Source organism: Thalassophryne amazonica, chromosome 19 (assembly GCF_902500255.1).
Source record: "Thalassophryne amazonica chromosome 19, fThaAma1.1, whole genome shotgun sequence".
Lineage (NCBI taxonomy): Eukaryota > Metazoa > Chordata > Actinopteri > Batrachoidiformes > Batrachoididae > Thalassophryne > Thalassophryne amazonica.
Window position 1 is genome coordinate 47,158,101 of NC_047121.1, and position 26,524 is coordinate 47,184,624.

At 40.7% G+C, this 26,524-nt stretch overlaps 2 protein-coding genes and 1 long non-coding RNA gene across 5 annotated transcripts; 2 read left to right on the forward strand and 1 right to left on the reverse strand.

Annotated features, from left to right (window-relative positions):
- The first annotated feature begins 1,311 nt into the window (after window positions 1-1,311).
- LOC117500823 lies at window positions 1,312-18,293 on the forward strand. The gene is made up of 3 exons (XR_004557859.1): window positions 1,312-1,384; window positions 11,904-11,907; window positions 18,280-18,293. It is a non-coding gene; the product is annotated as an uncharacterized LOC117500823 (long non-coding RNA).
- Window positions 1,954-7,072, forward strand: ptafr (platelet-activating factor receptor). Of its 2 annotated transcripts, none has more exons than XM_034159605.1 (3): window positions 1,954-2,001; window positions 2,032-2,044; window positions 4,631-7,072. In XM_034159605.1, the coding sequence occupies exon 3, from the start codon at window positions 4,637-4,639 to the stop codon at window positions 5,765-5,767; it is 1,131 nt and encodes a 376-aa protein (XP_034015496.1). In that variant the 5' UTR covers window positions 1,954-2,001; window positions 2,032-2,044; window positions 4,631-4,636; the 3' UTR covers window positions 5,768-7,072. The 2 variants fall into 2 exon arrangements, with proteins under 2 accessions (XP_034015496.1, XP_034015495.1); XM_034159604.1 differs by adding an exon at window positions 2,593-2,690 and having other exon boundaries at window positions 1,975-2,044.
- Window positions 10,331-22,309, reverse strand: LOC117500822. Of its 2 annotated transcripts, none has more exons than XM_034159607.1 (6): window positions 22,178-22,309; window positions 17,343-17,450; window positions 16,971-17,255; window positions 10,916-11,041; window positions 10,806-10,833; window positions 10,331-10,691 (listed from the first exon to the last, which is right to left on the reverse strand). In XM_034159607.1, exons 1-6 carry the CDS (start codon window positions 22,221-22,223, stop codon window positions 10,580-10,582), a joined length of 705 nt encoding a protein of 234 aa, XP_034015498.1. In that variant the 5' UTR covers window positions 22,224-22,309; the 3' UTR covers window positions 10,331-10,579. The 2 variants fall into 2 exon arrangements, with proteins under 2 accessions (XP_034015498.1, XP_034015497.1); XM_034159606.1 differs by having other exon boundaries at window positions 16,971-17,258.
- Window positions 22,310-26,524: the final 4,215 nt, after the last annotated feature.

The window sequence follows — 26,524 nt, forward strand, 5'->3', positions numbered from 1 at the left end:
TATTGTTTCTCTTAAGTGACGTTAGTGTGTAGCAAGGTCGACGCAATCGTAAAAATTTCTATTTGGGCATTTTATATATGCAAAGCAAAAGTGCCACAATGCACGATGAGGTGATGGAGCAACTGTAAAAAAGTGTTGATGGGACAGTACAGCACACAGCCAGAACCCTCCGCTCATAAAAGCATTTAGGGCCTGGCAGTGTTCCTTGTGTGTTTCTCTGCACACCTGCAATTGAATGGCGTGACTGTTGAAAGATTCCTCAGGCTGACCTGTGCAGAGGTGCAGAATATTATGGATCACCTGCGCAGATCGGTGTCTGATTGTTATTAAATTTTCTTCCTTGTACAGCTGCACACAGGAATTCATTTGGTTTGAAGGGGGCACAAAAAGTTGAAAAGTGCACTGGCACTACAGAATGGGATTTCTATATTTCATTTGAATGAGTGTTTAATAACATATTATGTTCAAAAACACTGTGCTTTGAAAAAAATCCACATCTTTAAGAAAAATACTCCCATCCAGACAAATTTCACAGTGTTAATCCACACCGAAACTTGTTAAGATGTGCTGCGAGCCACGTTTTTGCACTGTTAGACTGTGTATGCAACCAATGGTACAGCATGTGCAGGGTTCAGCCTCCAAAGTCTGTGCGCTCTTGTTGTGCTGCCAAACCACAGTAAAAGCAAAAACTTTGGGGAGGCTTGTTAACCTTAATGGAGGAGTTGCATTATGGCACCAGGAGAGCAGAATGTGCGTTGAGTTTGTCTAAAAAAAAAAAAAAGAGCCGGAATTAAAACGTTTATACCACAGGAACGGCATCAAACAGTTTTACACACCACAAAAAAGGAAAAAGTGTAGAAAGTAAGTCACATCGTGCTCAATCTGTGGCAAAATCACGCAACCTCCTCCCTGCAATGTTTGAATACAGGAGGACATTTTGTTCTTTTGTTAGCGTCTTCTGACCCCTAGTGGTTACAAAGCGTCACTGCACATCGACATACAATCGGGAAGTTGAAATTATGCAGTAATGCACATAAATTTACGTACACCTGAGCTAAAAACGGTCGAACTCAATGTTTTATCAAACAAGAATGTCTACTTTATTTGATTCAAAAATGATATAAAAGTGGTGCTTGTGGAGTCATGAAGTTGCTGTACCTCAGAGGCAGTTTTTCGCCTGTGTGCTTGCTCTGGGGGTTGGTAAGGTTAGATGTTACTTGTGTGACGCGCCTTGAGGCAACTCTGTTGTGATTTGGCCATACGTATATACATTAAATCAATTGAAATTGCTGTACAGAGGTTTTTGACAACGCCAATATCTTTGCAGGAGAACCAAGGTCCAAGTGTTTAGGGTCCTATTTGCTACCTGTCTCACTGTATGGCTGTGAGACTTGGACATTAACTAGTGACCACTAGCAACAACCGGATGCCTTTGGCAGGAGGTCTCTTTGTAGGATATATATATATATATATATATATATATATATATATATATATATATATATATATATATATATATATATATATACATATGGTAAAGTGGCCAGACAGAAGCAACTCCTTAGTAAAAGGCACATGGTAGCCCACCTGGAGTTTGAGTATATATATATATATATATATATATATATATATATATATATATATATATATATATATATATATATATATATATATATATATATGTATATGTATATATGTGTGTGTGTGTGTGTGTGTGCCCAAATAGCCCTGGGGTGGGTGTGTTTTTTTCTTTCTTTTTTATTTTTTTTATATATCAAAATGAATTTAGAGTTATGGAGGTGAATGTGTTTGGTTGCGCAATGCATGATTTTCCGAAGAAGTCTTAAATTGGTCAACACTTCCTCACTTTTCCGAAGAAGTCTAAAATTGGTCAACACTTCCTCACTGCAATCTTTGAACAAAACCCACCCAGTCCCACCCGCACGTTCAGTGTATCTGCCTGTTTACGCAGCACACACATCCTCACAGACATCGCTGGACCAAAAAAAAAAAAACAAACAAACAAAAAAAAAAAAACAGCCTGGTAAGTCGGCAATCTTTTAGTTGTCTTAGTTATTTAAAAAAAATACACAGATTAAGACCAGATCACCAGCATGTAATAAAACTAATGGGATAAACATATTTTTAGTACTTGTGGTGATTTTAAATGACAGGTATGTTTGTTTCATAGTCGTTTTACTGTAAAATTAAACTGTACAATGTTAAGCATGAGATTAAAAAAAACATTCACCTTTTTTGTTCTTGATCATTTTTCTGTTGTAAATAAAGAACTGAGGCTTTTTAAACTAGGGAATTCAATTAACCACTTTAAAAGAGAAACTTTGGCAAACCAGCATACACCTGTCAACAGCTTTAACGTCAGATTTTTAAAATGTCTTATTCTTAACAGTTTTCTCACTTAATAGGCATCTTACTGCAACATGCTGGTTTGTCCAAAGCAGAAGTATAAGTCCATAAAAATGATTTATGCCTTTATGAATTTCACAATACATCTTCCTTTTGTGTTCTTTCATTTTTACATTATGCAATGAGTTTGAATGCCAACAGGTTTCAACATGCCTCTGCTTTCAGTTTCATGTCGTCACCTTCTGGAATATCTCAGCTAATAGTTTAAAAGAAGTGAAAAAGTCTTCAAGAAGAGGAAACCCGTTGTGAGATCCAACGTCATGGTGAGCTCTCTGCTTCTTTTAGCTTCACATTTTGATTTCCTCTTCCTTCCACAATACTCCGAGATGTCACAAATGTTTGATTATATGTTGAGAAAGATGCACTGTAAAACTCAATGAGTTAGTTGAACTCAAACCATTTAAGGAAACTGATTGCCTTATGAGTTTGCCAACTTAAATAAAATAATTTAAAAAAATGTAATTGTTAAAGTTTAAGCAACTTAACAATTTATAGTTAATTAAACTTATGTAAATCTAGTTTATGTTTTTCAATTAAAAAAGTGCCAAATAAATTTCTACCTAAAAAAAAAATTGCATTATATTTTGGATTAAATTTTTTGATGCATTTTTAGTTTACTTGTTGACAATAATCCGCTTTCTAAAAAACAAAACAAACAAACAAAAACAAACAAACAAACAAAGAAAATCTAAAAGGACTACAACAGAATGAAAAATGCTAAATGGTAGCCCATGAACAGAACTTGCAGTTTTTCATAATGGTATAAATGTAGCGGCTGCACTCTGCGTTGTGTTGTTATGACTCTCCTCGGGACATGAACTCTCAATTTCTGGCATGGAATTAGGACTCTAACCAGAAGGCTAAAACCCAGGGCTCTGACCTTGTGACCAGAGAATTCTTTTCAGCTGTTGGGAGTGAGGTTTACTAACTACATATGCACAGTGACACCTGCTGGCCTCGGTTACATAAACTCAATAATTAAAATGAGTGAATGGAATGCACTGGAAATGCGTCACCAACACTTAAATGCCCCAAAACTTTAAATGCTCTTAAAGGAACGGAGTTGTTATGACAACAATTCATTTTTGAGTTAGTTTAATTAATGGAAATAAGTGACTGTAACTTTTTTCAAAGTTTGAGTTATATTAAATTAATTATTGTATTAAAATGGAGTGTTCGGTTTAACAGTGTGAAAATGAAAATAAATGTCTTTATAGTAATTCTGGATGGCAGGACATGATGGCTTTTAACGTCGTAAATTAGTTGTTGCATGTTTGAAAATGTAAATTATTATTTAGAAACATCAAATGGGATCCAGAACAAGTCATCTGATTTCGTGCAGAACTTTTAAAAGTTTGTAAAAACAACAACAACAACACTAATAAGCTCATTCAAAAACACTGAAAATTAATATTTTAATCCTTCTTATTCCTTTATTTGCTTGTTTTCTTGGTCATTTTGTCTTTTAACTGTACTTTTACTTTGTTAAAATTCTATTTTAATGTTGCTTTTAATGTCTATTTTAATATACTGTTTTGATTTTAATGAGATAGCACCGCTCACTTCTCACTGCATAGCTGTTGATTTTATTTAAGACAGTGAAGAACGTGGTTGGACGACAATCCAGATATGTCTGGGTTCTCTCACACAGAGAGCTGTTAAAATTGTTAAAAGGCTTAAAGTGCCCTTGCTTGTGCTTCATGTGGAGGATGGTCTCCTACAATTTATCAGATAAATGAATAGTATTTAATCAAGGTTTTAGAAGTATTTGTTTGTGGCGTTACCAGTCATACCTTCAGCAAGAAGGTCACTCATTCGCTTTCCACCTGGGGCCTTTCGGAGTTCGCCTGAGTTCCCTCCAGGTGCTCCGGCTTCCTCCCACATCCAAACAAATGCAGATTAGGTGAATTGGAAACTTTAAATTTAAGTTTGTTTGCCCCCTCCTTGAATGGTACGTTCCATCTTTCACCTCATAAAATAGTTATACCATTGGAACTCATAAACATTCATTATTTGTATACTCTAACATTTTCTCCCACGAAGCTTTTGAGGATCTTCTGGAGTTTTAATGAGTTGCATTTAAAACTTGGCCATTGTGAAGCTCTTTTGTACTGTCTTTGATTGGGGGACCTCATAAATAAGTTTGAGTTCATGAAGCTTATTCGAAGACTGATTAATATGTTTTGTCTTTTATGTCCTGTAGACAGACATGACACCTTCAAACACCAGTGCCACCTTTATGGACTCCGAGTTTCGTTATCTGCTCTTCCCAGCAGCCTATGGCATCATTTTCGTCCTGGGTTTCTTTGGAAATATCTATGTGCTGTTTGTCCTCCACTCTCTCCGCCAAGCCAAGGCCATGGGAGAAATTCGCATCTACATGGCCAACTTGACTATTGCTGATCTCCTGTTTGTGTGTATTCTACCTTTCTTGATTAGCTATTACAGCAACCATGGTGACTGGATCTACTCTGACTTCATGTGTCGGCTGACCGGCTCGATGTTCTTCATCAACACCTACTGCTCCATTCTCTTCCTTGGAGCCATCAGTGTCAACCGCTACTGGGCGGTCACCCGCCCACTTGATGCTGCCTCATCAGACCACAGGCATCGTGGAATCATCGTGTCCACTGTGATCTGGATGACGACTGTCGCGATGGTGATTCAGTATTTAATATCTCCAGGGACTCGTGTTGATGAGAATAATGTAAGGCGCTGTTTTGAGGGCTACCAAAATCAAACCAACTTGGAGAAGCAGAGCGTGGCAGTCACACATTTTGCAATCATTGGAATGTTTTTTGTTGTGTTTTTCCTCGTTGTGGTGTGCAACGTTCTTATAGTTCAAGCTTTACTTTCTCAACCTTCTCCTCAGTCAGAACGTGCAACTTTCAGATCAGCAACAGTCATATCAGGAAAGAGCATATCTTCCTCACCCAACCGACCCAGAGGGGTGAAACGGAGGGCCATCCAGATGTTATTTGCAGTGGTGGGAGTGTTTGTCGTGTGTTTCCTACCTCACCACATAATCCAAGGCCTCTGGACTTTGGCCGTGTTGAATATCAGAGATGGTTGGGGTAGTGTGGACTGGGACCAGAACACTCGGCAGGCACTCAATGATCTGCACCAGATTACTTTGGTACTCATGGGTCTCAACTGCATTTTGGATCCCATAGTTTATTGCTTCGCCACAAGGAAGTTTAGAAGGTTCATCATGGGTCACTTCAAGAAGATAGCAAAAGGTGAAACATGTTCTCACACGGTCACCTCACAGCTATCCATGGATAGCAGAAACCACAGCCAGAGGCTCCAGAGTGAGTACCAACAACCTGAACTTAATTAATAGAAATAATATTGATGACTATTTTGTAATACTTGGAAAAAATAAATACGCAGAAAAAAATAGAATTGTTGTACCAACTTAATAAAATGCTTGAATTTGTAATACTCAGATGAATTAGGTTGATCCAAATTAATATTTACACCAACTTTTTAACATAAATTGGACAAAGCTAATTTATTTGAATGCTGCAAATGTAAGCAACTCAGTTACGTTTTCTCTTTTTGTCCAGTGTATTTCTGTGAAATATTTTCACTCTTGCTTGAAGATAGTTTTATTGAGTATCAAGAGACATTTCAACATTTCAGCCCATGGCTGGAAAAACTAGTGCACTGATCTCCATGAAAGGCATTGTTTATACAGACAGACAAGTCAAATTTCACGTATGACTGGACGGTCAAGCGGCTAGTGTACTTGATTCTTGAGTGGAACCTTCCTGTTTCAATAGAACCACTGCCCATTCTCCATATATTGTGGATTTGTATCAAGAAGTGCATCCGGTGTAAAACTTGTGCTAAATCAACATGCAGATTTGGCAGAAGAGCACTTTCTTTTCTATGTGTTTTTGAATATACAATATTTTTTGGTAAATGCAGTTGTTTTGAAGTATTTGTACAGTAATATGGCTCTGTGTCTATGGTCTCATAATGATTGTTCTGCCTTGGTGGAGGTACTGTCCTGACCTTTCTATGTGTTTTTGTATAGTTTTGCCAGTATTGTTGGGGTCATTTTGTAGTTGTCTCTGCACTGTAACAGTGTTCTTTTTTGGCACTCTAACACATCGCCTTGAAATTTAATTTCCGAATGAGAGCAGCAGTTTGAGTTGCAGCAGTCCTGCTCTTCCTGTGTGAAGTGCAACGAGGAAAGCAGAAGTGTTGCAACCACAAGTAGCCACACAAGGATGTTTTCACCAAATTCTGCTGTTTGTGTTCTTATAAAATTATGAACTGTGAAGATTTCATAGTGCAAATTTCAAAAACATTGGTGTTGTCATGGAAAAAAGTTAAATTTTACTGAACCTAACTACCGCCTTTTTATAGTTAGGGTGTAGGCTGAGAGTGAAGAATATACTCAGGAGTTTTCTCTGTCATGCCAGAAATTATACCAGTAAAAAATGTACTGATTAGATTTCACTTTTCAGGGAAGATTTCTTTCTTTTTTCTTTTTTTTTTTGTACAGTTTATGGTGCATATTGTAAAACCAGTGAACAGATGAAGTAATGTATTTTATCTTCTGGCTTTTGACATTGTGACAATGAATATATATCTATATCTTGTGGATAAAAAATAAATAAATACAAGCAAATAAACAATAACCTCAGTATGGTTTCAATCTGTTCCAACAAACCCCCTCACTCCCCTATTTTTATTATTGTACACCAGGTCATAGTACCCTTGGCCATGAAGACAGTAAGGGCTCCTAACATTTGACGCCATTGACATTGACCTTCACCAAAATGATTGACCTTTGGCTGCTCTTGCCAGTTCAGTTCTGGAATTCACTCAAGTGTGTGCCAAATTTACTCCAAATCAGGTTGATTATCAAATTCCTTGACCTTGAATCTTTTAAGGGGGTGTTCTGGGTCTGCCTTCACTGATATACCATGTGGCAAAAATCAGCAAAAGGATCTGGGAGGAGTTGGCCAACAAGTGGACAGACAGACAAGACATTGGCCCCAATGATTGGCTTTTACCAAATCTGACCTTGCTGGGTAATTCTAGATGCTCCCCCACCCAACACACACTCCATAAGGGTGTCATGTTTCCTGCAATTCAGAGTGAAAAGCTTAATGTTTGACCTTTTACCCCAGCGACTGACCAAAGTTTGATCTTGCCCTGGAAAGTCTGCAGTCCGCCTACGTATTTGTGCCACATTTCTTGGATAACTAGGTGAAAAATCTAAATTTTTACCTTTGATCCCAATGAACTTCACCTTTGCCAAAACATGTCCTTTAAGGGCAAATCTGGCATGGACAGTCATCCACATATCAAGTTTGGTGGAAACTGTCCAAAGGATCTGTGAGAAGTCGGGGAACAATCAGATAAATGTTACCTAATATGTGGTATGATGTGATATGTTGAATGTGCAAACTTACCAAATGGCATTACAAAAACTGTACTGCATTGCACACAAAAGGAGGCTTTTGAGCAAAAAAAGAAAAAAAATAAAGAGGAAAAAAAAAAAAGAAACAGCTTTGTGAAGCCGCTGATCTTCTGATCGTTCTCGGCAGACCCAGCAGGAGACCGGATGGAATCAGCAAAGCTGCCGCTGGTGTGCAAGCCCTTTCAGTTTTCAAGCGAATTTCTCCCAGGGGCGGTTCTAGACCAATTTTACTGTGGGGGCCTGGCTGGGACCAGGGTATGTCAGAACGGGCACATTCAACCCAGGGCAAAAAATACAAAGATTTGAAATTTTATTAATTTTTATTTTCATAAAGCTAGTGATTAACCATTGTAACCAAAGTGAATGGTTCAAAATACCAGATTTGAGACACACACACACACACACACACACATATATATATATATATATATATATATATATATATACACACATTTTACAGACTGTATTGACTTGAGAAAATAATCAGCAGATGAATTAATAATGAAAATAATTTTTAGGTGCAGCCTTTAGGTTCAGTTTGTCAGTCCAAAATTATATAAATACATTGACTGCTCTACTATTACAGCAACTGTAATAGTTGGTTTTGGTGATTGGTTTTGGTGATTTCTGGCAAATCGATCAACAAATGAATCAAGACTCAATACCTTTGCTCTCCTTAATCTCTTATTGTTCATGGTGGATCTAAGGCATTTTTTCACAAGTTTTAACTTAGAAAAACTCAGTTTACAAGAACCAGAACTCACTGGGATCACAACTGCTATTTTACAGCCTCAGTGGTTGCAGAGGCAAAAACATGGAGGTTGGAGGAGTTTGGAGAGGTCATGGAGGATGACTTTCTGTCAGATTCAAAGCCGTTCTGACAAACTATGGGACAACTCAGGAAATGGGGGCAGTTCTTAACCCAAGCTGTTTTCAGCCAGGGTGGAGAGCTGCCGACCTGGACTGGGGGAGCTTATGGGGTGGAAAGTGACACTTTGTGGATCTCCTGTGTTGTGACCATTTTGTGGTTGTGTCTCTACCCCAACAGTAGAGAAGCTTGAATCTTCGACTGGACTGGGTTGCTTGACGCGAGGACGTTTCGCGCCAGAGCAAGAATTTTAGCTGAGGAAGCTTCTGCGATTTGAAGCAACCCAGTCCAGTTGAAGATTCAAGCTTCGCTACTATGGAAACCACCTGGACAACTGAGAGCTTTCACAGAAACATCTCTACCCCAACAGTGTTCATTTTGACCTCACACATTGCCTTGACATTTAATTTCCGAGTGAGAGCAGCGGTTCGAGTTGCAGCAGTCGCTCTCTTCCTGTGTGAAGTACAAGAAGAAAAGCAGAAGTGTTGCAAGCAGAAGTAAACACAAGGACGCTTTCACCAAATTCTGCGGATGTTAATAATAAATGATTAACCGTTAAGACTTTATAGCAGAAATTAGAAAGTATTTTTGTCGTTGTGGAAAATATGAAATGATACTGAACCTAATGACCTCTTTTTTGTGGTTAGGGTGCACTGAAAAAGAGAATAGTTGAACCAACTTAAAAAAGCATTACAAATGGTAAAACCTGAATGAATTAAGTTGTTTGTAAGTTAGAGGTGATCTAACTTGCTAACTTAAGTTGAAACAACTTTAAGTCATTCAGGTTTAGCAATTGTAACACTTTTTGAAGTTGGTTCTTTTTTCAGTGTGTAGTGTGATTGTGATTGGTTTGTTTTAGCTTTGCTTGGCCACATTATAGTCACAGTACTGTGGCCAGTGTTACACACTGGCATTGATATTGCTACAGATACTCTGTCTACATCCTGTGGTCACAAAACCCAACTATGATAGTACCCATGGGCATGAAGACAGTAAGGACTACAATAATGTAACATTCAACCCCAGTCATCATGACCTACCACCCATATGATTGACCTCTATCCGACCTTGCTAGGGCAGTTCTGGAATCCACTGAAGTGTGTGCCACATTTGGTCCAAATTGGTTTGAAAATCAAATTCCTTGACCTTTCCAAAAAAGAAGACCTTTTCTAGGCCAACCTTCACATCCAAATGTTGACATTTGATCCCACTGAACTTGACAAATGTATGATGTGATATTTATATTTTGTATGTGCAAAATACCAAAAGGTATTTTTTAATCGAATTGATCAGCTATTTGTACTGCATTGCATGCAAAACGAGACTTTTATGTACTGCATATTTTGATCCATGCAACATTTATTTAAAATATTTACACACCATTATAAAGGAATATGAGAGTAATTGTGTGTATTTTTTTCTGTAGATGAATTTGTTTAACATAAGCTATTGTTGTTGTTACTAAAATCAGTTTTAGACATGAACAGGCAGACAGGCGGCTGTCTCTAATCAAACAGAAAATTACAGCAAATATAAAAAATATCTTTTTATTAAAATGCGCACTCAGAGAGAACAATGATTGCTATTATTTATTGGGAAAATATTCACAGAAGGGAACTTCATTCAGTCATTTAAAACAAACTAGAACTACTTTGCTGCAGATTGAACTAAAACAAAAAGAATGATATCAAATACAGTTTTGTGTATTGAGAGTTGTGTTTGTATGAAGGTAATCCTGAGGTCTGACACATTAATCAACATTGCTGCATATGTAACAATTATTAAGCAGACGGGCAGTTTTCTTCGTTTTCTCTGCCGGTGAGCAAAATGCTTTTTTTTTTTTTCTATGGGAGAGTTGAGTACTCATTCTCAGCCATACTGAATGGATCCAGATCTGTGTAGGATTCATTGTAATTCATGTACACTCCGTCACATTCCACTGTCTTTCGACTGTCCCTGATGCAATGACAAATCATGTATAGTGTGTGAATAAAATGGAAAAAACCCAAAAAACCAACAACATGAAAGCACAAGTAAAGTGTGTATTTTTGGCACTTATACCAGACTTACTTTGGTGGAAGTTCACCTTCTTTGGAACCTTTATGCAAATGGAGACATTAAAATTATTATAATATAAGACTGCGGTTCTGCATATTATCTAATGTTGTTTTTAGCTTTACCTGGGATTTGGGAGGTGGTTTGACCCTCGTAGACCTTTGTCCAAAGGAGGTAAAACAGGCCGGCAAGGAGAATAATCAAATCCAGGAGAGACAAGGCAAACGCTGCTTTTCCCAGCTTCTCACCCACTGTTGGAATGGAAGGAAACAGCAGAGCTGAGTGCCTGTAGTCAGACCTGTAGCTGTGGGTCTTGGTCATGCTCAGTCTGAAGGTGTCACCTTCATGTGGACCCATCATCCACAAGGAGAGAAGGAAGGGTCTGGTGTGCTGCATGCTGGGCAGTGATCAGGGGTGTAAGCTCACATGGATCGACACTGTTATGGTACTTGACTGTTGGAACATGGAATGTCACCTCTTTGGTGGGGAAGGAGCCCAAGCTCGTCCAGGAGGTTAAGTGACACCAACTTGAGATAGTTCCACACACAGTCTGGGCTCGAGAACCAGACACCTTGATAGGTGCAAGACTCTTTCCCTGGAGTTGTCCAGGGTGAGAGGCACCAGGAAGGTGTGGAGATACTCAGACATTCCCAGCAGAACAGAAGGGCTGCCTCAATGCAACTTTGTTTTGCAGAGAGAACTCTGACTGTTGTTGTTTGTGCAGATGCACCAAACAGCAGGTTGTTGTACCAACTTTCTTGGAGACACTAGGTGGGATCCTGGGAAAGGTTCCTGCTGGGGACTCCATAATTCCACTGGGGGACTTCAGTACTAACATGGGCAATGATGGCAAAACCTGTAGTTGCATGATTGGGAGGAATGGCCCACCAAGTGGTGTATTGTTGCTGGCGCTCTCACCAGTCGATTTGCGCTTATTTACCAGCTGATTTACATTCCTGTCCTTACCTATGTTCATGAGGTTTTGCACACACAAGTGAACTGGGAAGAGGCCTGGGGAACACCCAGGACATGTTGTAAAGATTACATCTCCCAGATGGCTAGGGGATGCCTCTGGATTCCCAAACAGGACATAGAGCACCTGGCGAACCATAGGAAAGTATGGGATGAGCTGCTTAATGTGCTGCCACACCACAACTCGAAACCAGATGAGCATCAGAATATTAATAGAAAAAGTCACGACTAGGCTTATGATACAAATATTCCTTTAAGTTAGTAAGAGTACAAGTGGCAGTCAAAAAGGAAGACATGTGAGGCTCTCAGATGTGTGTGTGTGTGTGTGTGTGTGTGTGTGTGTGTGTGTGTGTGTGTGTGTGTGTGTGTGTGTGTGTGTGTGTGTGTGTATATATATATATATATATATATATATATATATATATATATATATATGCAGAAAGGTCACATGGTTAATCACCTGTGTAACTAGTAGAAAAACAACTAAGTTGCCCATAAGGGGAAGGACACAACTGTAAGTTGATTTTTGTCTGTCAGCCCATCTTATTTTCACCAAACGTTAACTTCTCAAATGAATAAACAGGTTTTGTTGCCTTCTATGAGTGATGTGAGTGTTTTGGGGCTTCTGATACATTTCTGTCCTTGTGCACTTCCGGTTTTATTTTGTGATCTTCTGTTCCTAGTGTGTTTCTGTAGCTTTCTTCCTGTGTCTCTCCTCAGCTGTTTTTCATTGGTCATTTCCCTCACCTGTCTCTTCTTTGTGATTATCTTCACTGTGTATTTAAATCCTTTCAGGCCTCACCTGAATGTTGTAATTTTGTTCCCTTCTCACCATTATTTTCCAGTGTTATTTCCCCTTGTGACTTATATCCTGATTGTTCACTGTGTTTTGACCTCAAGCTCTATTTGTTTTTTCTTAAATCTTCTACCTGCTAGTTCCCTTACAAACACTGTTGCTTGTCTGCTGAATTTCTGTGTACAAACCTCTGCACTATACCCCTTTTTTTTTATAATAAAGACTGTTGTTTTTATTCTTTGTTTTGTTTTGTTTTTTTAAATACGCAAATCCATCTTTGTCTTTTCTGATTCCGGTGTTGGGATCTTTGAATATTGTCACACCCGTGACAGATATGGGGGACGATTGAAAAGTTTTGCGTGTGACTCAGAAAAAGTATGGCGTAGTATTTTAAGTTCCACACAGTACTCCATTCCACACTTCATTCTTCCCTGCCTATTTTTATGATTCTATCTCATTTTAATTTTATAGACTGTTTGTTGATGCATATGACATATGATCAGTAACTGAGTGGTTGTGACTTTGATGCGTTGACTGATGAAGTCCGTTTATTAGGTAAGAATTGTGATTACCTTTAGAGAGTCTTCCTGTATGAAAACGTGTCCGATTTTTAACATATTGCATCCCAAAATAAAAAGATTTTTCTCGCAATTGTAAAAGCACTTTCCATTTTTTTAATGTATTTTGTAAACAATGTATTACACGTTACGTGGTTTAAAGGATTTTTTTTACTTCATTTCAGGCCTTAGAAAAAGTTAATCCAAGAAGTTTCAGACAAAGAGCTGCTGACATCCTTTATGTGAAAGACAATGTAACAAAAAAATTTGCATATAAAGAGGCCTTAACATGATATTAGTTCTTTCTCATTTTAATAGTTATGATGAATAGTAACAGTACTATTATGTAGTGATGTATAGTCAACACACTCGTAAAGATTTTGAGAGTTTTTATGTTGTTGAGTTTTAAGATATGAAAGTTTGCCAGAAGGATGTACGAAAGAATGGCTCCATCTGCCACAGGTTGAAGTTACAGTCTGCATCACCAAAGAACAGCACAGGGACACATGAAAAATACAATCACAGGACAACACTTACCGAATAATAATAAGAATTTTTTATTTACACCAGAGTGCCTCAGATGCCTTGCTTTTGCAATGCTACTTGTACTCTTGTGGACATCTTTTTGCTGAACACTGCAGTTCTTATATAGTCTTGCTGTATCCGCTGTACAGTGTAGTCACTACAGTATAGGCACCACAACATAGTCACCGCAGTGTAGACGCTGCAGTGCCTACTGCAGCGTCTACACTGCGGTGACCGCAGTGTAGGCACCACAAAGTAGCCACCGCAGTGTAGTCACCACAATGTAGGGACTGAAGTACAGTCAGTGCAGCGTAGGCACCACAATGTAGTCACCATGATGTAGGGACCGAAGTATAGTCAGTGCAGCGTAGGCACCACAATGTAGGCACCGCAGTATAGTCACTGCAGTGTAGGCACCACAACATAGTCACCGCAGTGTAGGCATACAACGTAGGCACCACAGTGTACTCACCACAATGTAGTCACTGCAGTGTAGGTGCCACAACGTAGTCACCACAATGTAGTCACCACTGAGTAGTCAGAGCAAGGTGGTCACCGCAGTGTAGTCACCGCAGTGTAGTCACCGCAGTGTAGTCACTGAAGTGTAGTCACCACAGTGTAGTCACCACAACGTAGTCACTGAAGTGTAGTCACCACAGTGTAGTCACTGAAGTGTAGTCACCACAATGTAGTCACCACAATGTAGTCACTGAAGTGTAGTCACCACAGTGTAGTCACCACAGTGTAGTCACTGAAGTGTAGTCACCACAATGTAGTCACTGAAGTGTAGTCACCACAGTGTAGTCACCACAGTGTAGTCACTGAAGTGTAGTCACCACAGTGTAGTCACCACAGTGTAGTCACTGAAGTGTAGTCACCACAATGTAGTCACCACAGTGTAGTCACTGAAGTGTAGTCACCACAATGTAGTCACTGAAGTGTAGTCACCACAATGTAGTCACCACAGTGTAGTCACTGAAGTGTAGTCACCACAATGTAGTCACCACAGTGTAGTCACTGAAGTGTAGTCACCACAGTGTAGTCACCGCAGTGTAGTCACTGAAGTGTAGTCACCACAGTGTAGTCACCACAGTGTAGTCACTGAAGTGTAGTCACCACAGTGTAGTCACCACAATGTAGTCACTGAAGTGTAGTCACCACAATGTATCAATCAATCAATCAACTTTTTTCTTATATAGCGCCAAATCACAACAAACAGTTGCCCCAAGGCGCTCCATATTGTAAGGCAAGGCCATACAATAATTATGAAAAACCCCAACGGTCAAAACGACCCCCTATGAGCAAGCACTTGGCAACAGTGGGAAGGAAAAACTCCCTTTTAACAGGAAGAAACCTCCAGCAGAACCAGGCTCAGGGAGGGGCAGTCTTCTGCTGAGACTGGTTGGGGCTGAGGGAAAAAACCAGGAAAAAGACATGCCGTGAAGGGGGGCAGAGATCGATCACTAATGATTAAATGCAGAGTGATGCATACGGAGCAAAAAGAGAAAGAAACAGTGCATCATGGGAACCCCCCCACAATCTACGTCTAAAGCAGCATAACCAAGGGATGGTCCAGGGTCACCCGATCCAGCCCTAACTATAAGCCTTAGCGAAAAGGAAAGTTTTAAGCCTAATCTTAAAAGTAGAGAGGGTATCTGTCTCCCTGATCTGAACTGGGAGGTGGTTCCACAGGAGAGGAGCCTGAAAGCTGAAGGCTCTGCCTCCCATTCTACTCTTACAAACCCTAGGAACTACAAGTAAGCCCGCAGTCTGAGAACGAAGCGCTCTAATGGGGTAATATGGTACTACGAGGTCCCTAAGATAAGATGGGACCTGATTATTCAAAACCTTATAAGTAAGAAGAAGAATTTTAAATTCTATTCTAGAATTAACAGGAAGCCAATGAAGAGAGGCCAACACGGGTGAGATATGCTCTCTCCTGCTAGTCCCCGTCAGTACTCTAGCTGCAGCATTCTGAACCAACTGAAGGCTTTTTAGGGAACTTTTAGGACAACCTGATAATAATGAATTACAATAGTCCAGCCTAGAGGAAATAAATGCATGAATTAGTTTTTCAGCATCACTCTGAGACAAGACCTTTCTGATTTTAGAGATATTGCGTAAATGCAAAAAGGCAGTCCTACATATTTGTTTAATATGCGCTTTGAATGACATATCCTGATCAAAAATGACTCCAAGATTTCTCACAGTATTACTAGAGATCAGGGAAATGCCATCCAGAGTAACGTAGTCACCACAATGTAGTCACTGGTCACCACAGTGTAGTCACTGAAGTGTAGTCACCACAGTGTAGTCACCACAATGTAGTCACTGAAGTGTAGTCACCACAGTGTAGTCACTGAAGTGTAGTCACCACAGTGTAGTCACCACAATGTAGTTACTGAAGTGTAGTCACCACAGTGTAGTCACTGAAGTGTAGTCACCACAGTGTAGTCACCACAGTGTAGTCACTGAAGTGTAGTCACCACAATGTAGTCACTGAAGTGTAGTCACCACAGTGTAGTCACTGAAGTGTAGTCACCACAGTGCAGTCACCACAATGTAGTCACTGAAGTGTAGTCACCACAATGCAGTCACCACAATGTAGTCACTGAAGTGTAGTCACCACAGTGTAGTCACTGAAGTGTAGTCACCACAGTGTAGTCACCACAGTGTAGTCACTGAAGTGTAGTCACCACAGTGTAGTCACCACAATGTAGTCACTGAAGTGTAGTCACCACAGTGTAGTCACCACAGTGTAGTCACTGAAGTGTAGTCACCACAGTGTAGTCACCACAATGTAGTCACTGAAGTGTAGTCACCACAGTGTAGTCACCACAATGTAGTCACCACAATGTAGTCATTGAAGTGTAGTCACCACAGTATAGTCACCACAGTGTAGTCACTGAAGTGTAGTCACCACAATGTAGTCACTGAAGTGTAGTCACCACAGTGTAGTCACCACAGTGTAGTCACCACAGTGTAGTCATCATAATACAGTCACCGCGGTGTAGTCTTTGATAAGAACCTGATTTTAATGACACTGTACTCTACTTCAAAAATTTGACATTTCTGTATTATAAATCCTTTTTTGATTGATTTGAAATATTGTGACATTTCGAGATACTTTTTTTTGGAGCTGTCTGCTGTAATTATACAAATTAAAATAAAATTAAATGCTTGAATCATTTTAATTTATATGTAATGAGTCGAGAATATATAGATGATTTTCACTTCCTGAAATAATATATATATATATATATATATATATATATATATATATATATATATACACAATTTTATTCAAGTAAACTCAGGTAGACCACCAACCTGTTTCAGGTATGGGGATGATGTACACCGTGTGGTTTGGGCTCATGCTCAGTTGTGTTGCGTGCTTGTCATTCTGGGCATGGCAGCGGTATTGTCCGCTCTCCTCTGGCTTGGTGAGCGTCAAATCTCTGCCCTGGCCAACCTCTCTCCATGCGGCATTTTCCAGTTTATGCCATGTCCATTTGACATGCATAGATACCACGGAGGAGTTGCAGTGCATGTCAACTCTTTGACCCACAACAACTGGGTACATAGGGATGGCAACCAACTGCAGCAGAGGTGGATCTTCTAGGAAGGAACAACATTTTAATGCATTTTTTAAATAAGGGAAGAAATGCCATAAAGGGAGTCATCTCGCAAACGGTATGTCACCTTCCATAACCTCTGTAGTTGGAGGTGGAGTTGCAGTTGAAGCTGAAGCTGAAGTTGAAGCTGAAGCTGTCATGGAGAATCCATTCTGGTAATTAGTCTGTGATTTCACTGGAAAAAATGGCAAGAAGGTAACAAAATCTTTATCATTGTCATTATAACCCCAAAGCTAAAAAACATGGGACGGCATAGAAAAAACAAAACAAACTGAAAACCCCTGCAGTGATTCTTTCATTCGCTTTGACTTCTATTTCATTTCAGACAGCATGAACCAAAGATATTTCATATTACCGCATGATATGATACGAGGTCTGTTAGAAAAGTATCTGACCTTTTTATTTTTTCAAAAACCTGATGGATTTGAATCACGTGTGTTTGCATGAGCAAACATTGAACCTTCGTGCGCATGTGTGAACTTTTTCACGCCTGTCGATTGCATAATTTCCTGGTAAGCAGCCTTTGTGTGGGACGTGTGCAGCGCGCTCGGCGGATTTTCATTCCAAGGAAAAAGACTGAACGACTGGAGCAGCGCCGCAACAAATTTTGCCAGAAACTGGGCGACAGCCAGGTGGAAACCATTCGGAAGATTCAGACGGCTCTCTGTGACTTTTCAGTCGTGTGACTATCCGAGAAATTGTGGAAGAGGTGGGCATGTCACAACATGCTCATTGTCATTGTCTCTCATAGTTGAAGTGTACCTATGCTGAAAATTACAGACCTCTCTCATCTTTCTAAGTAGGAGAACTTGCACAATCAGGGGCTGACTAAATACTTTTGTGGCCCCACTGTATATATTTCAATTTTCAATTTGTTTTTATTTATATAGTGCCAAACCACAACAGAGTTGCCTTAAGGTGCTTCACACAAGTAAGGTCTAACCTTGCTAACCCCCAGATCAGCAGTGATAAGAAAAAACTCCCTCTGAGGAAGAAACCTCAAGCAGACCAGACTCAAAGGGGTGACCCTCTGCTTGGGCCATGCTACAGACATAAATGACATAACGATTCACAAACGTATATACAGAAAATACTGTTGGTGCACAGGACAGGAGGGTCTCCAGCATAAATACCACTCCAAGCTCTGGATGGAGCTGCACCTTAAACAGAGAGAAAAAACAGAATCAGGCATCAGAAAGACAAGAAATACAGTATAATTTGCCAGCATTAAACAACAAGAAAAACAAGAAATACTAAGGTGATCGCTGGCCGCTAGCCCTAAGCTTCACTAAAAGACCCAGAATTTAGGTAAAGTGAGGCCACGGCCCACTCCCTTTACTAATAAAATGAATTAAAAGAGTAAAAAGTGTGGAACTATACTATGCCAGTATGCGAGCCATGCGAAAGAGAAAATAAGTGCATCTTAAGTCTGGACTTGAACGTCTCCATAGAATCTGACTGTTTTATTGATGCAGGGAGATCATTCCATAGAACAGGGGCACGATAAGAGAAAGCTCTATGACCGGCAGACTTCTTGTTCACCCTAGGGACACAAAGTAGTCCTGCACCCTGAGAATGCAAAGCCCGGGCCGGTACGTAAGGTTTAATTAGGTCAGCTAGGTAGGGAGGTGCCAGTCCATGAACAATTTTATAGACTAATAGCAGAACCTTAAAATCTGATCTCACTGGGACAGGAAGCCAGTGAAGGGATGCCAAAATGGGTGTAATGTGGTTGAACTTTCTGCTTCGTGTCAAAAGTCTGGCTGCAGCATTTTGAATCAATTTGGGACCCCTAATGCTGGACTCCGGTAAACCAGAAAAGAGAACATTGCAGTAGTCCAATCTACAACCCCTGGCAAAAATTATGGAATCACCGGCCTCGGAGGATGTTCATCCAGTTGTTTAATTTTGTAGAAAAAAAGCAGATCACAGACATGACACAAAACTAAAGTCATTTCAAATGGCAACTTTCTGGCTTTAAGAAACACTATAAGAAATCAGGAAAAAAAAATTGCGGCAGTCAGTAATGGTTACTTTTTTAGACCACACAGAGGGAAAAAAAAAATGGAATCACTCAATTCTGAGGAATAAATTATGGAATCACATTGTAAATTTTCATCCCCAAAACTAACACCTGCATCAAATAAGATCTGCTCGTTAGTCTGCATCTAAAAAGGAGTGATCACACCTTGGAGAGCTGTTGCACCAAGTGGACTGACATGAATCATGGCTCCAACACGAGAGATGTCAGTTGAAACAAAGGAGAGGATTATCAAACTCTTAAAAGAGGGTAAATTATCACGCAATGTTGCAAAAGATGTTGGTTGTTCACAGTCAGCTGTGTCTAAACTCTGGACCAAATACAAACAACATGGGAAGGTTGTTAAAGGCAAACATACTGGTAGACCAAGGAAGACATCAAAGCGTCAAGACAGAAAACTTAAAGCAATATGTCTCAAAAATCGAAAATGCACAACAAAACAAATGAGGAAGAAATGGGAGGAAACTGGAGTCAACGTCTGTGACCGAACTGTAAGAAACCGCCTAAAGGAAATGGGATTTACATGCAGAAAAGCTAAACGAAAGCCATCATTAACACCTAAACAGAAAAAACAAGGTTACAATGGGCTAAGGAAAAGCAATCGTGGACTGTGGATGACTGGATGAAAGTCATATTCAGTGATGAATCTCGAATCTGCATTGGGCAAGGTGATGATGCTGGAACTTTTGTTTGGTGCCGTTTCAATGAGATTTATAAAGATGACTGCTTGAAGAGAACATGTAAATTTCCACAGTCATTGATGATATGGGGCTGCATGTCAGGTAAAGGCACTGGGGAGATGGCTGTCATTACATCATCAATAAATGCACAAGTTTACGTTGATATTTTGGACACTTTTCTTATCCCATCAATTGAAAGGACGTTTGGGGATGATGAAATCATTTTTCAAGATGATAATGCATCTTGCCATAGAGCAAAAACTGTGAAAACATTCCTTGCAAAAAGACACAGGGTCAATGTCATGGCCTGCAAATAGTCCGGATCTTAATCCAATTGAAAATCTTTGGTGGAAGTTGAAGAAAATGGTCCATGACAAGGCTCCAACCTGCAAAGCTGATCTGGCAACAGCAATCAGAGAAAGTTGGAGCCAGATTGATGAAGAGTACTGTTTGTCACTCATTAAGTCCATGCCTCAGAGACTGCAAGCTGTTATAAAAGCCAAAGGTGGTGCAACAAAATACTAGTGATGTGTTGGAGCATTCTTTTGTTTTTCATGATTCCATAATTTTTTCCTCAGAACTGAGTGATTCCATATTTTTTTCCCTCTGCTTGGTCTAAAAAAGTAACCGTTACTGACTGCCACAATTTTTTTTTCCTGATTTCTTATAGTTTTTCTTAAAGCCAGAAAGTTTGAAATGACTTTAGTTTTGTGTCATGTCTGTGATCTGCTTTTTTTCTACAAAATTAAACAACTGAATGAACATCCTCAGAGGCCGGTGATTCCATAATTTTTGCCAGGGGTTGTAGAAGAGATAAATGCATGGATCAGGGTCTCAGCATCAGCCATAGACAAGATGGGACAAATCTTAGCTATAGTTTGCAGGTGGAAGAAAGCAGTCCTTGTAATATTTCTAATGTGGATGTCAATGGACAATGTAGGATCAAAAATTACTTCAAGGTTCCTTACTTTGTCAGTGTGATGTATGACACACGAGCCTAGGCTAAGCGTTAACTGTTCAAATTGAAGCCAATATCTCACTGGACCAAGAACCATCATTTCAGTCTTATCAGAGTTTAAAAGTGGGAAGTTTCTAGACATTCAACTTCTCACTGATGCAAGGCAATCTTTTAAGAATTTTATGTGAATGAGATTACCAGCAGTTATTGGCATGTATAACTGAGTATCATCAGCACAGCAGTGAAAGGTAATCCCAAAACACCTTAATATGTGCCCAAAGGGTGCTATATAAAGGGAGAAAAGCAGGGGGGCTAAGATGGACCACTGTGGAACCTCAAATTTCATGTCACTAAGGTTAGAGGTGGTGTTATTGTGCAAAACACAGTGAGAACAACTGGTCAATGACATCAACCATGCAAGGGCACTCCCAGTAATCCCAAAATGATTTTCCAGCCTATCAAGTAGAATATGGTGATCCATAGTATCAAATGCAGCACTGAGATCTAAGAGCACCAGAACCGTAGTGGTGTCTGAATCCATTGCAAGCAGAAGATCATTCACCACTTTAGTGAGAGCTGTCTCTATGGAATGATATTTTCTAAAAGGAGACTGCAGTGGCTCAAAGAGATTATTCTCAGTAAGATAGTCCATGAGCTGACATGACACCACTTTATCCAGAATTTAAGAACAAAATGACAGATTTGATATCGGGCTAAAATATTAATATTCTGAATATTCATATTTATATTAAATATTAATATATTAATAATGCGGTGACTAAATATTAATATTATGCCCTGTAGAGGGATAAACATGCATATCTCTTTGAGGAACATTGTTTTTGAATATTTCAATTATTTTCTCATGTATTTGTTGACAAACTGATCTTCTGCCCATCTTTGCTCCTGAAAGACTCAATCTTTCGTGAATGCTTCTTTTGTACTAAATCATTATTTACACCTCCCCTGTTGTCACCTGTTTGAAATAACATTACAGTTAATTTTTTAAACCTCATTAGTAACCTTAAATTACCCCATGCCAACCTTTTTTGGAATGTCTTGCAGGCCTGAAATGCATAAAACATGAAATACCTTTGTTTCATATGGTCTACAATGAAATAGAAAAAGTAAATACAAGAATCACTGCTTTTTTAAAAAACATTTTCCAAACTATCTCAACCTTTTCTGATTTGGAGTTGTATATTACAGAGAAATGTCCTTACCTGAGCTCTTACGCAATACCAAGAGGAATAAAGACAAAAACAGCATTGTTTAGAGATGATTAAAGTGCCGTAGTCACTTTAGGTTGATGTTGCAAGAAAGAATTGTGTTCTAATCAGAGCACAGGTGAGAATTTAGGAAATATGAGAGCCTAGGAAACTGAAAGAATAGGAAGTGACAAGTTCCCTTTCAAATGTAGCTAATTAAGAATTTGAATCTAGAGATCACAGAAAGCAAACAATAGGTAAGCTGCCCAGGAGGCTTAAAAGGAACCAAAACAGATGGCAAAATTATTAATGTTGTTCCATCCATGCAGAACCGAAGATAGTTAATTTACTGAGACAAATAAGCTGGAGCCCCCATTTTATGGACTGACAGTACACCAGAATTCAAATCATTTCTAGGAGTCTTTTACATTTTGCACCTAGCAGGCATGTTTCAGACACTTCACACATCCACTTCATATCTCCAACAGTGGTCACCTTCAGGCTGAGGTTGATGACAGCTAAGATTGTTGTAGTTGGACAGTTTGACACCAGTCGTCTCACCTGAGGCAAAAGATTGGTGGCTGTCAGAGAGGCCCCGATAAATCAGGAGCTGCAAGACTACTTTAAAAAGCTTCGGGAGAATGATAGCATTTCATTTATTCTGTTTTATCTGCTTGAGTTGTGAGGCCTATACTGTCAATGTTTTCAGTTTGTTTAAAAGCTATTTATTCAAAAATGCGGCCATTATAAAGATTAAGAGATTTCATTGGACATTTGTACATGCACAGGCAGTGTGTGTGTGTGTGTGTGTGTGTGTGTGTGTGTGTGTGTGTGTGTGTGTGTGTGTGTGTGTGTGTGTGTGTGTGTGTGTGTGTGTGCGCATTGGAATTTTTAAGCAATGCTCTTAGAGACTGTAGTACAAAAGTACATAAGAATCAGGATAAAGTAATGAACAACAACAACAAAAAACTAATAAGAAAGAAACTAATGTCCATGGTTCTGGCCTTCATCTGATCAGCAACAATTTCAGCAACAAACTACAGAAGAAATACAATGTTTTAGACAACACTGGAGAGAACTACCGTAATGCAATGGGAAAATGATGTCAAATGATAGGTGAGGGAGATGGAGATTATAAAGCAAATGAGCTCTGAAATATTGCAAAGAATATAATGACCAAAGGAGCAAACAAAGTGACCCCAAGGAAGAGGACAACATAATCTGTTTGGTTTTATGCTGCTGAGACGGTTGAGCAGATAGATTAATGCTTTATTTTTAAGGGACAAAGGGCACACAACCAGTTCTGTTTAATACAAATATCTGAGTTGTGAAATCGTGTATGGGTATCTTTGAAGAACTGGAACAGAACAGCACAGAAGGACAACCTTGGAAACTATTCCCGTAGAGTACAAGCTGTGTAGAGAGTCTGCACAGATTGATTTATGAGAGAACATGTGGATGGTTTGGAAAATTTTGCTGTGTATCATGGCAAGCTGATATGATCTTTGTCTCCATGTTGGACACTGTTTACTTGCATCTCCTCAAAAGTGAATGTTGAAAAAATTCTTGTGTTTTATTATTTTTCATTGTTATGATGGGAGAATGTTGAGTTTTTTTAAAATTAATATTATGTATGCTGAATATATATTGTGGAAACTTTACATTTACCACTCCATAGTCTCTCGAGACTGAAGGATGCCTACTATGAACTTTACCTTTAAGTGTGACAACTTAATGCTGAGGGTTTTTCATGTAAAAAGACAAAAGACAACTCTTCTTAGGGAATAAGATAAGAGAAGGCCACTCTCCCCCATTTGAGAAAAATATGTTTGTCTTGGCCAACCTTGGGTAGATAAGTCTGGCAGCAGTATTGCAGATGTGGGGAGGGTTATGACTGTGAAATTGTTGCTAAGTTACTGTTGCTGTATATATTCTGAGGTTTTGTAATGTGCGTCAGTGATGGCACTACCGCAGTAATAAAGACTTCAGATTGAAGCAAGATGTCTGTCTTCCTCTTCCTCCGTCATGATTCAGAGAAGTTTTTATTACTATATTATTATTTTTCTGACAGTGAACAATGTCAAGATGGCTTGTGATTAGGAATTACTCAAATTTGGGAAAGTTAAACGTGTCTACTCCTCCCACTCGCTCCACTCAGGCCACTAACTAATGATCTCCGGCACGGGAGGCGGATGCTCTGACCAGTCGGCTAAACCCTGGGCTTTGGCCTGAGTGGCCAGAGCATGCTTTGGCCATTGAGGGAGTGAGGCCTCTTGTCTACCATATGCACAGCGACTCTTGCTGGCCTCCATTGCGCTAGTCACTAGTGTGACACCGAAGTTGGAGCTTATGTATGTCCGGTAGGGTGGAGGTAAGTTGTACGTTGTTTACTAAAGATAGGGCATTATTGTAAGTGAGAAATGCAAAAAAAAAAAAAAAAAAAAAAAAAGCCACGTGAAGCCACACATCTGGCTTTCTCAGTCTCCTCCTCCTCTTTGCACCACTCCATGGCACAGAGCATGCAGTCACAAAGTTCTTCTGCTGTGACTGTTGAGGAAAAACTGGAGCAATCTGAATTGTTCAGCAGCTGACGGTTGGATGAATATGGGTGTGTGTGTGGAGACAATTCACCTCATTCACAACGTGAAAGAACTTAACAATGCGCTGTTATGCACGGTAGTGCGCAACAACACGGAACATTATTCTTGACCGTGCGTAATGGTTCCTGCTAATTCTCCAGCAAGACGTGCCGTTAATCGTAACGCATGGTAACAGGTTGCAACAGTTCCTGAGGATACCTGACGCCTCTTCCTCGAATCATCACATTCGTGATCAGCGGCCAAGAATGTGTACTTCGTGGCATTCGTGACGTGCCGTTTGTTGTGAAAGTGTAGGAACACGGACCCACAACAGGGGGCGCAAATGAACGGACAATGGAGAAGGTAAATAACAAGGTTTTACTGTTGTGGAACGTGCACAACCAATACAACAATTGACAATTTGGGGTTAAACCGAATTCCACTGGTGTCGTGTGGGCAGGCTCGAAGGTAGGAGACGTCCGTCCAAGTCGAACCGGAACCACCCAGATTTCCTCTGCCACCGAACCCTGGAAGTACTGGAACCGCCAAGTCCCGAATTCCCAGGTGGCCACTGCCTCCGCTCGTCGGATCCGGTACTGCTGGCAAGAGAACAAACACACAGGTGTGGATGCGGCTGCACCCAGTAACACAGAGAGGGGAGAAGCCGTCTCCACCTCACGTCACAATACTGCAGGAAGGTGAGTACTTATCTTTGAGTAGACAGCTGTCCTGCAATGCTCAGAAAGGCAATATAATATAGCAGAGAATTGTTACCTCTATCTTAAGGCGATATCTCGGCACTGAGGTGGAGACGCCGTCCTGGTGATATACCTCCGTGCTGAGTGGAGTCAGCTGTGTCCAGTGATGGGTGACAGCTGTCACCCTGGCTGCTCTTGTAAGGCGGCAGCGCCCTCTGGTGCCTGGAGCCCGCACTCCAGGCAGGGCGCCCTCTGGTGGTGGTAGGCCAGCAGTACCTCCTCTTCAGCGGCCCACACAACAGGACCCCCCCCTCAACGGGCACCTCCTGGCGCACGACCGGGCTTGTCCGGATGGCGACGGTAGAAGTCGGCCAGGAGGGCCGGGTCCAGGATGAAGCCCTTCTTCACCCAGGAGCGTTCTTCGGGGCCGTACCCCTCCCAGTCCACCAGGTACTGAAAACCCCGGCCCATTCGACGGACGTCGAGGAGCCGGCGCACGGTCCAAGCCGGTTCCCCGTCGATGATCCGGGCAGGAGGTGGTGCCGGACCCGGGGTGCAGAGGGGTGAGGTGTGATGGGGTTTTATCCGGGAGACATGAAACACTGGATGAATCCGCAGCGAGGCCGGAAGCCGGAGCCTCACTGCGGCGGGATTGATGACTTTGAGAATTTTGAAGGGACCGATGTATCGTTCTTGGAGTTTTGGGGAGTCCACTTGAAGGGGAATGTCCTTGGTGGACAACCACACGTCCTGCCCAGGACGATACTTGGGGGCCGGGGCCCGCCGCCGGTCTGCATGTTTCTTCGCCCTCGTCCGGGCCTTCAATAAAGCAGAGCGGGCGGCACGCCACACCCGACGGCACTTCCGTAGGTGGGCCTGGACCGAGGGCACACCGACCTCTCCCTCAACCACCGGAAACAAGGGGGGCTGATACCCCAAGCACACCTCAAACGGGGAGAGGCCGGTGGCTGATGACACTTGACTGTTGTGGGCGTACTCGATCCAGGCCAGGTGGGTACTCCAGGCCGTCGGGTGCGCGGCTGTCACACAGCGTAGTGTCTGCTCCAGTTCCTGGTTGGCCCGCT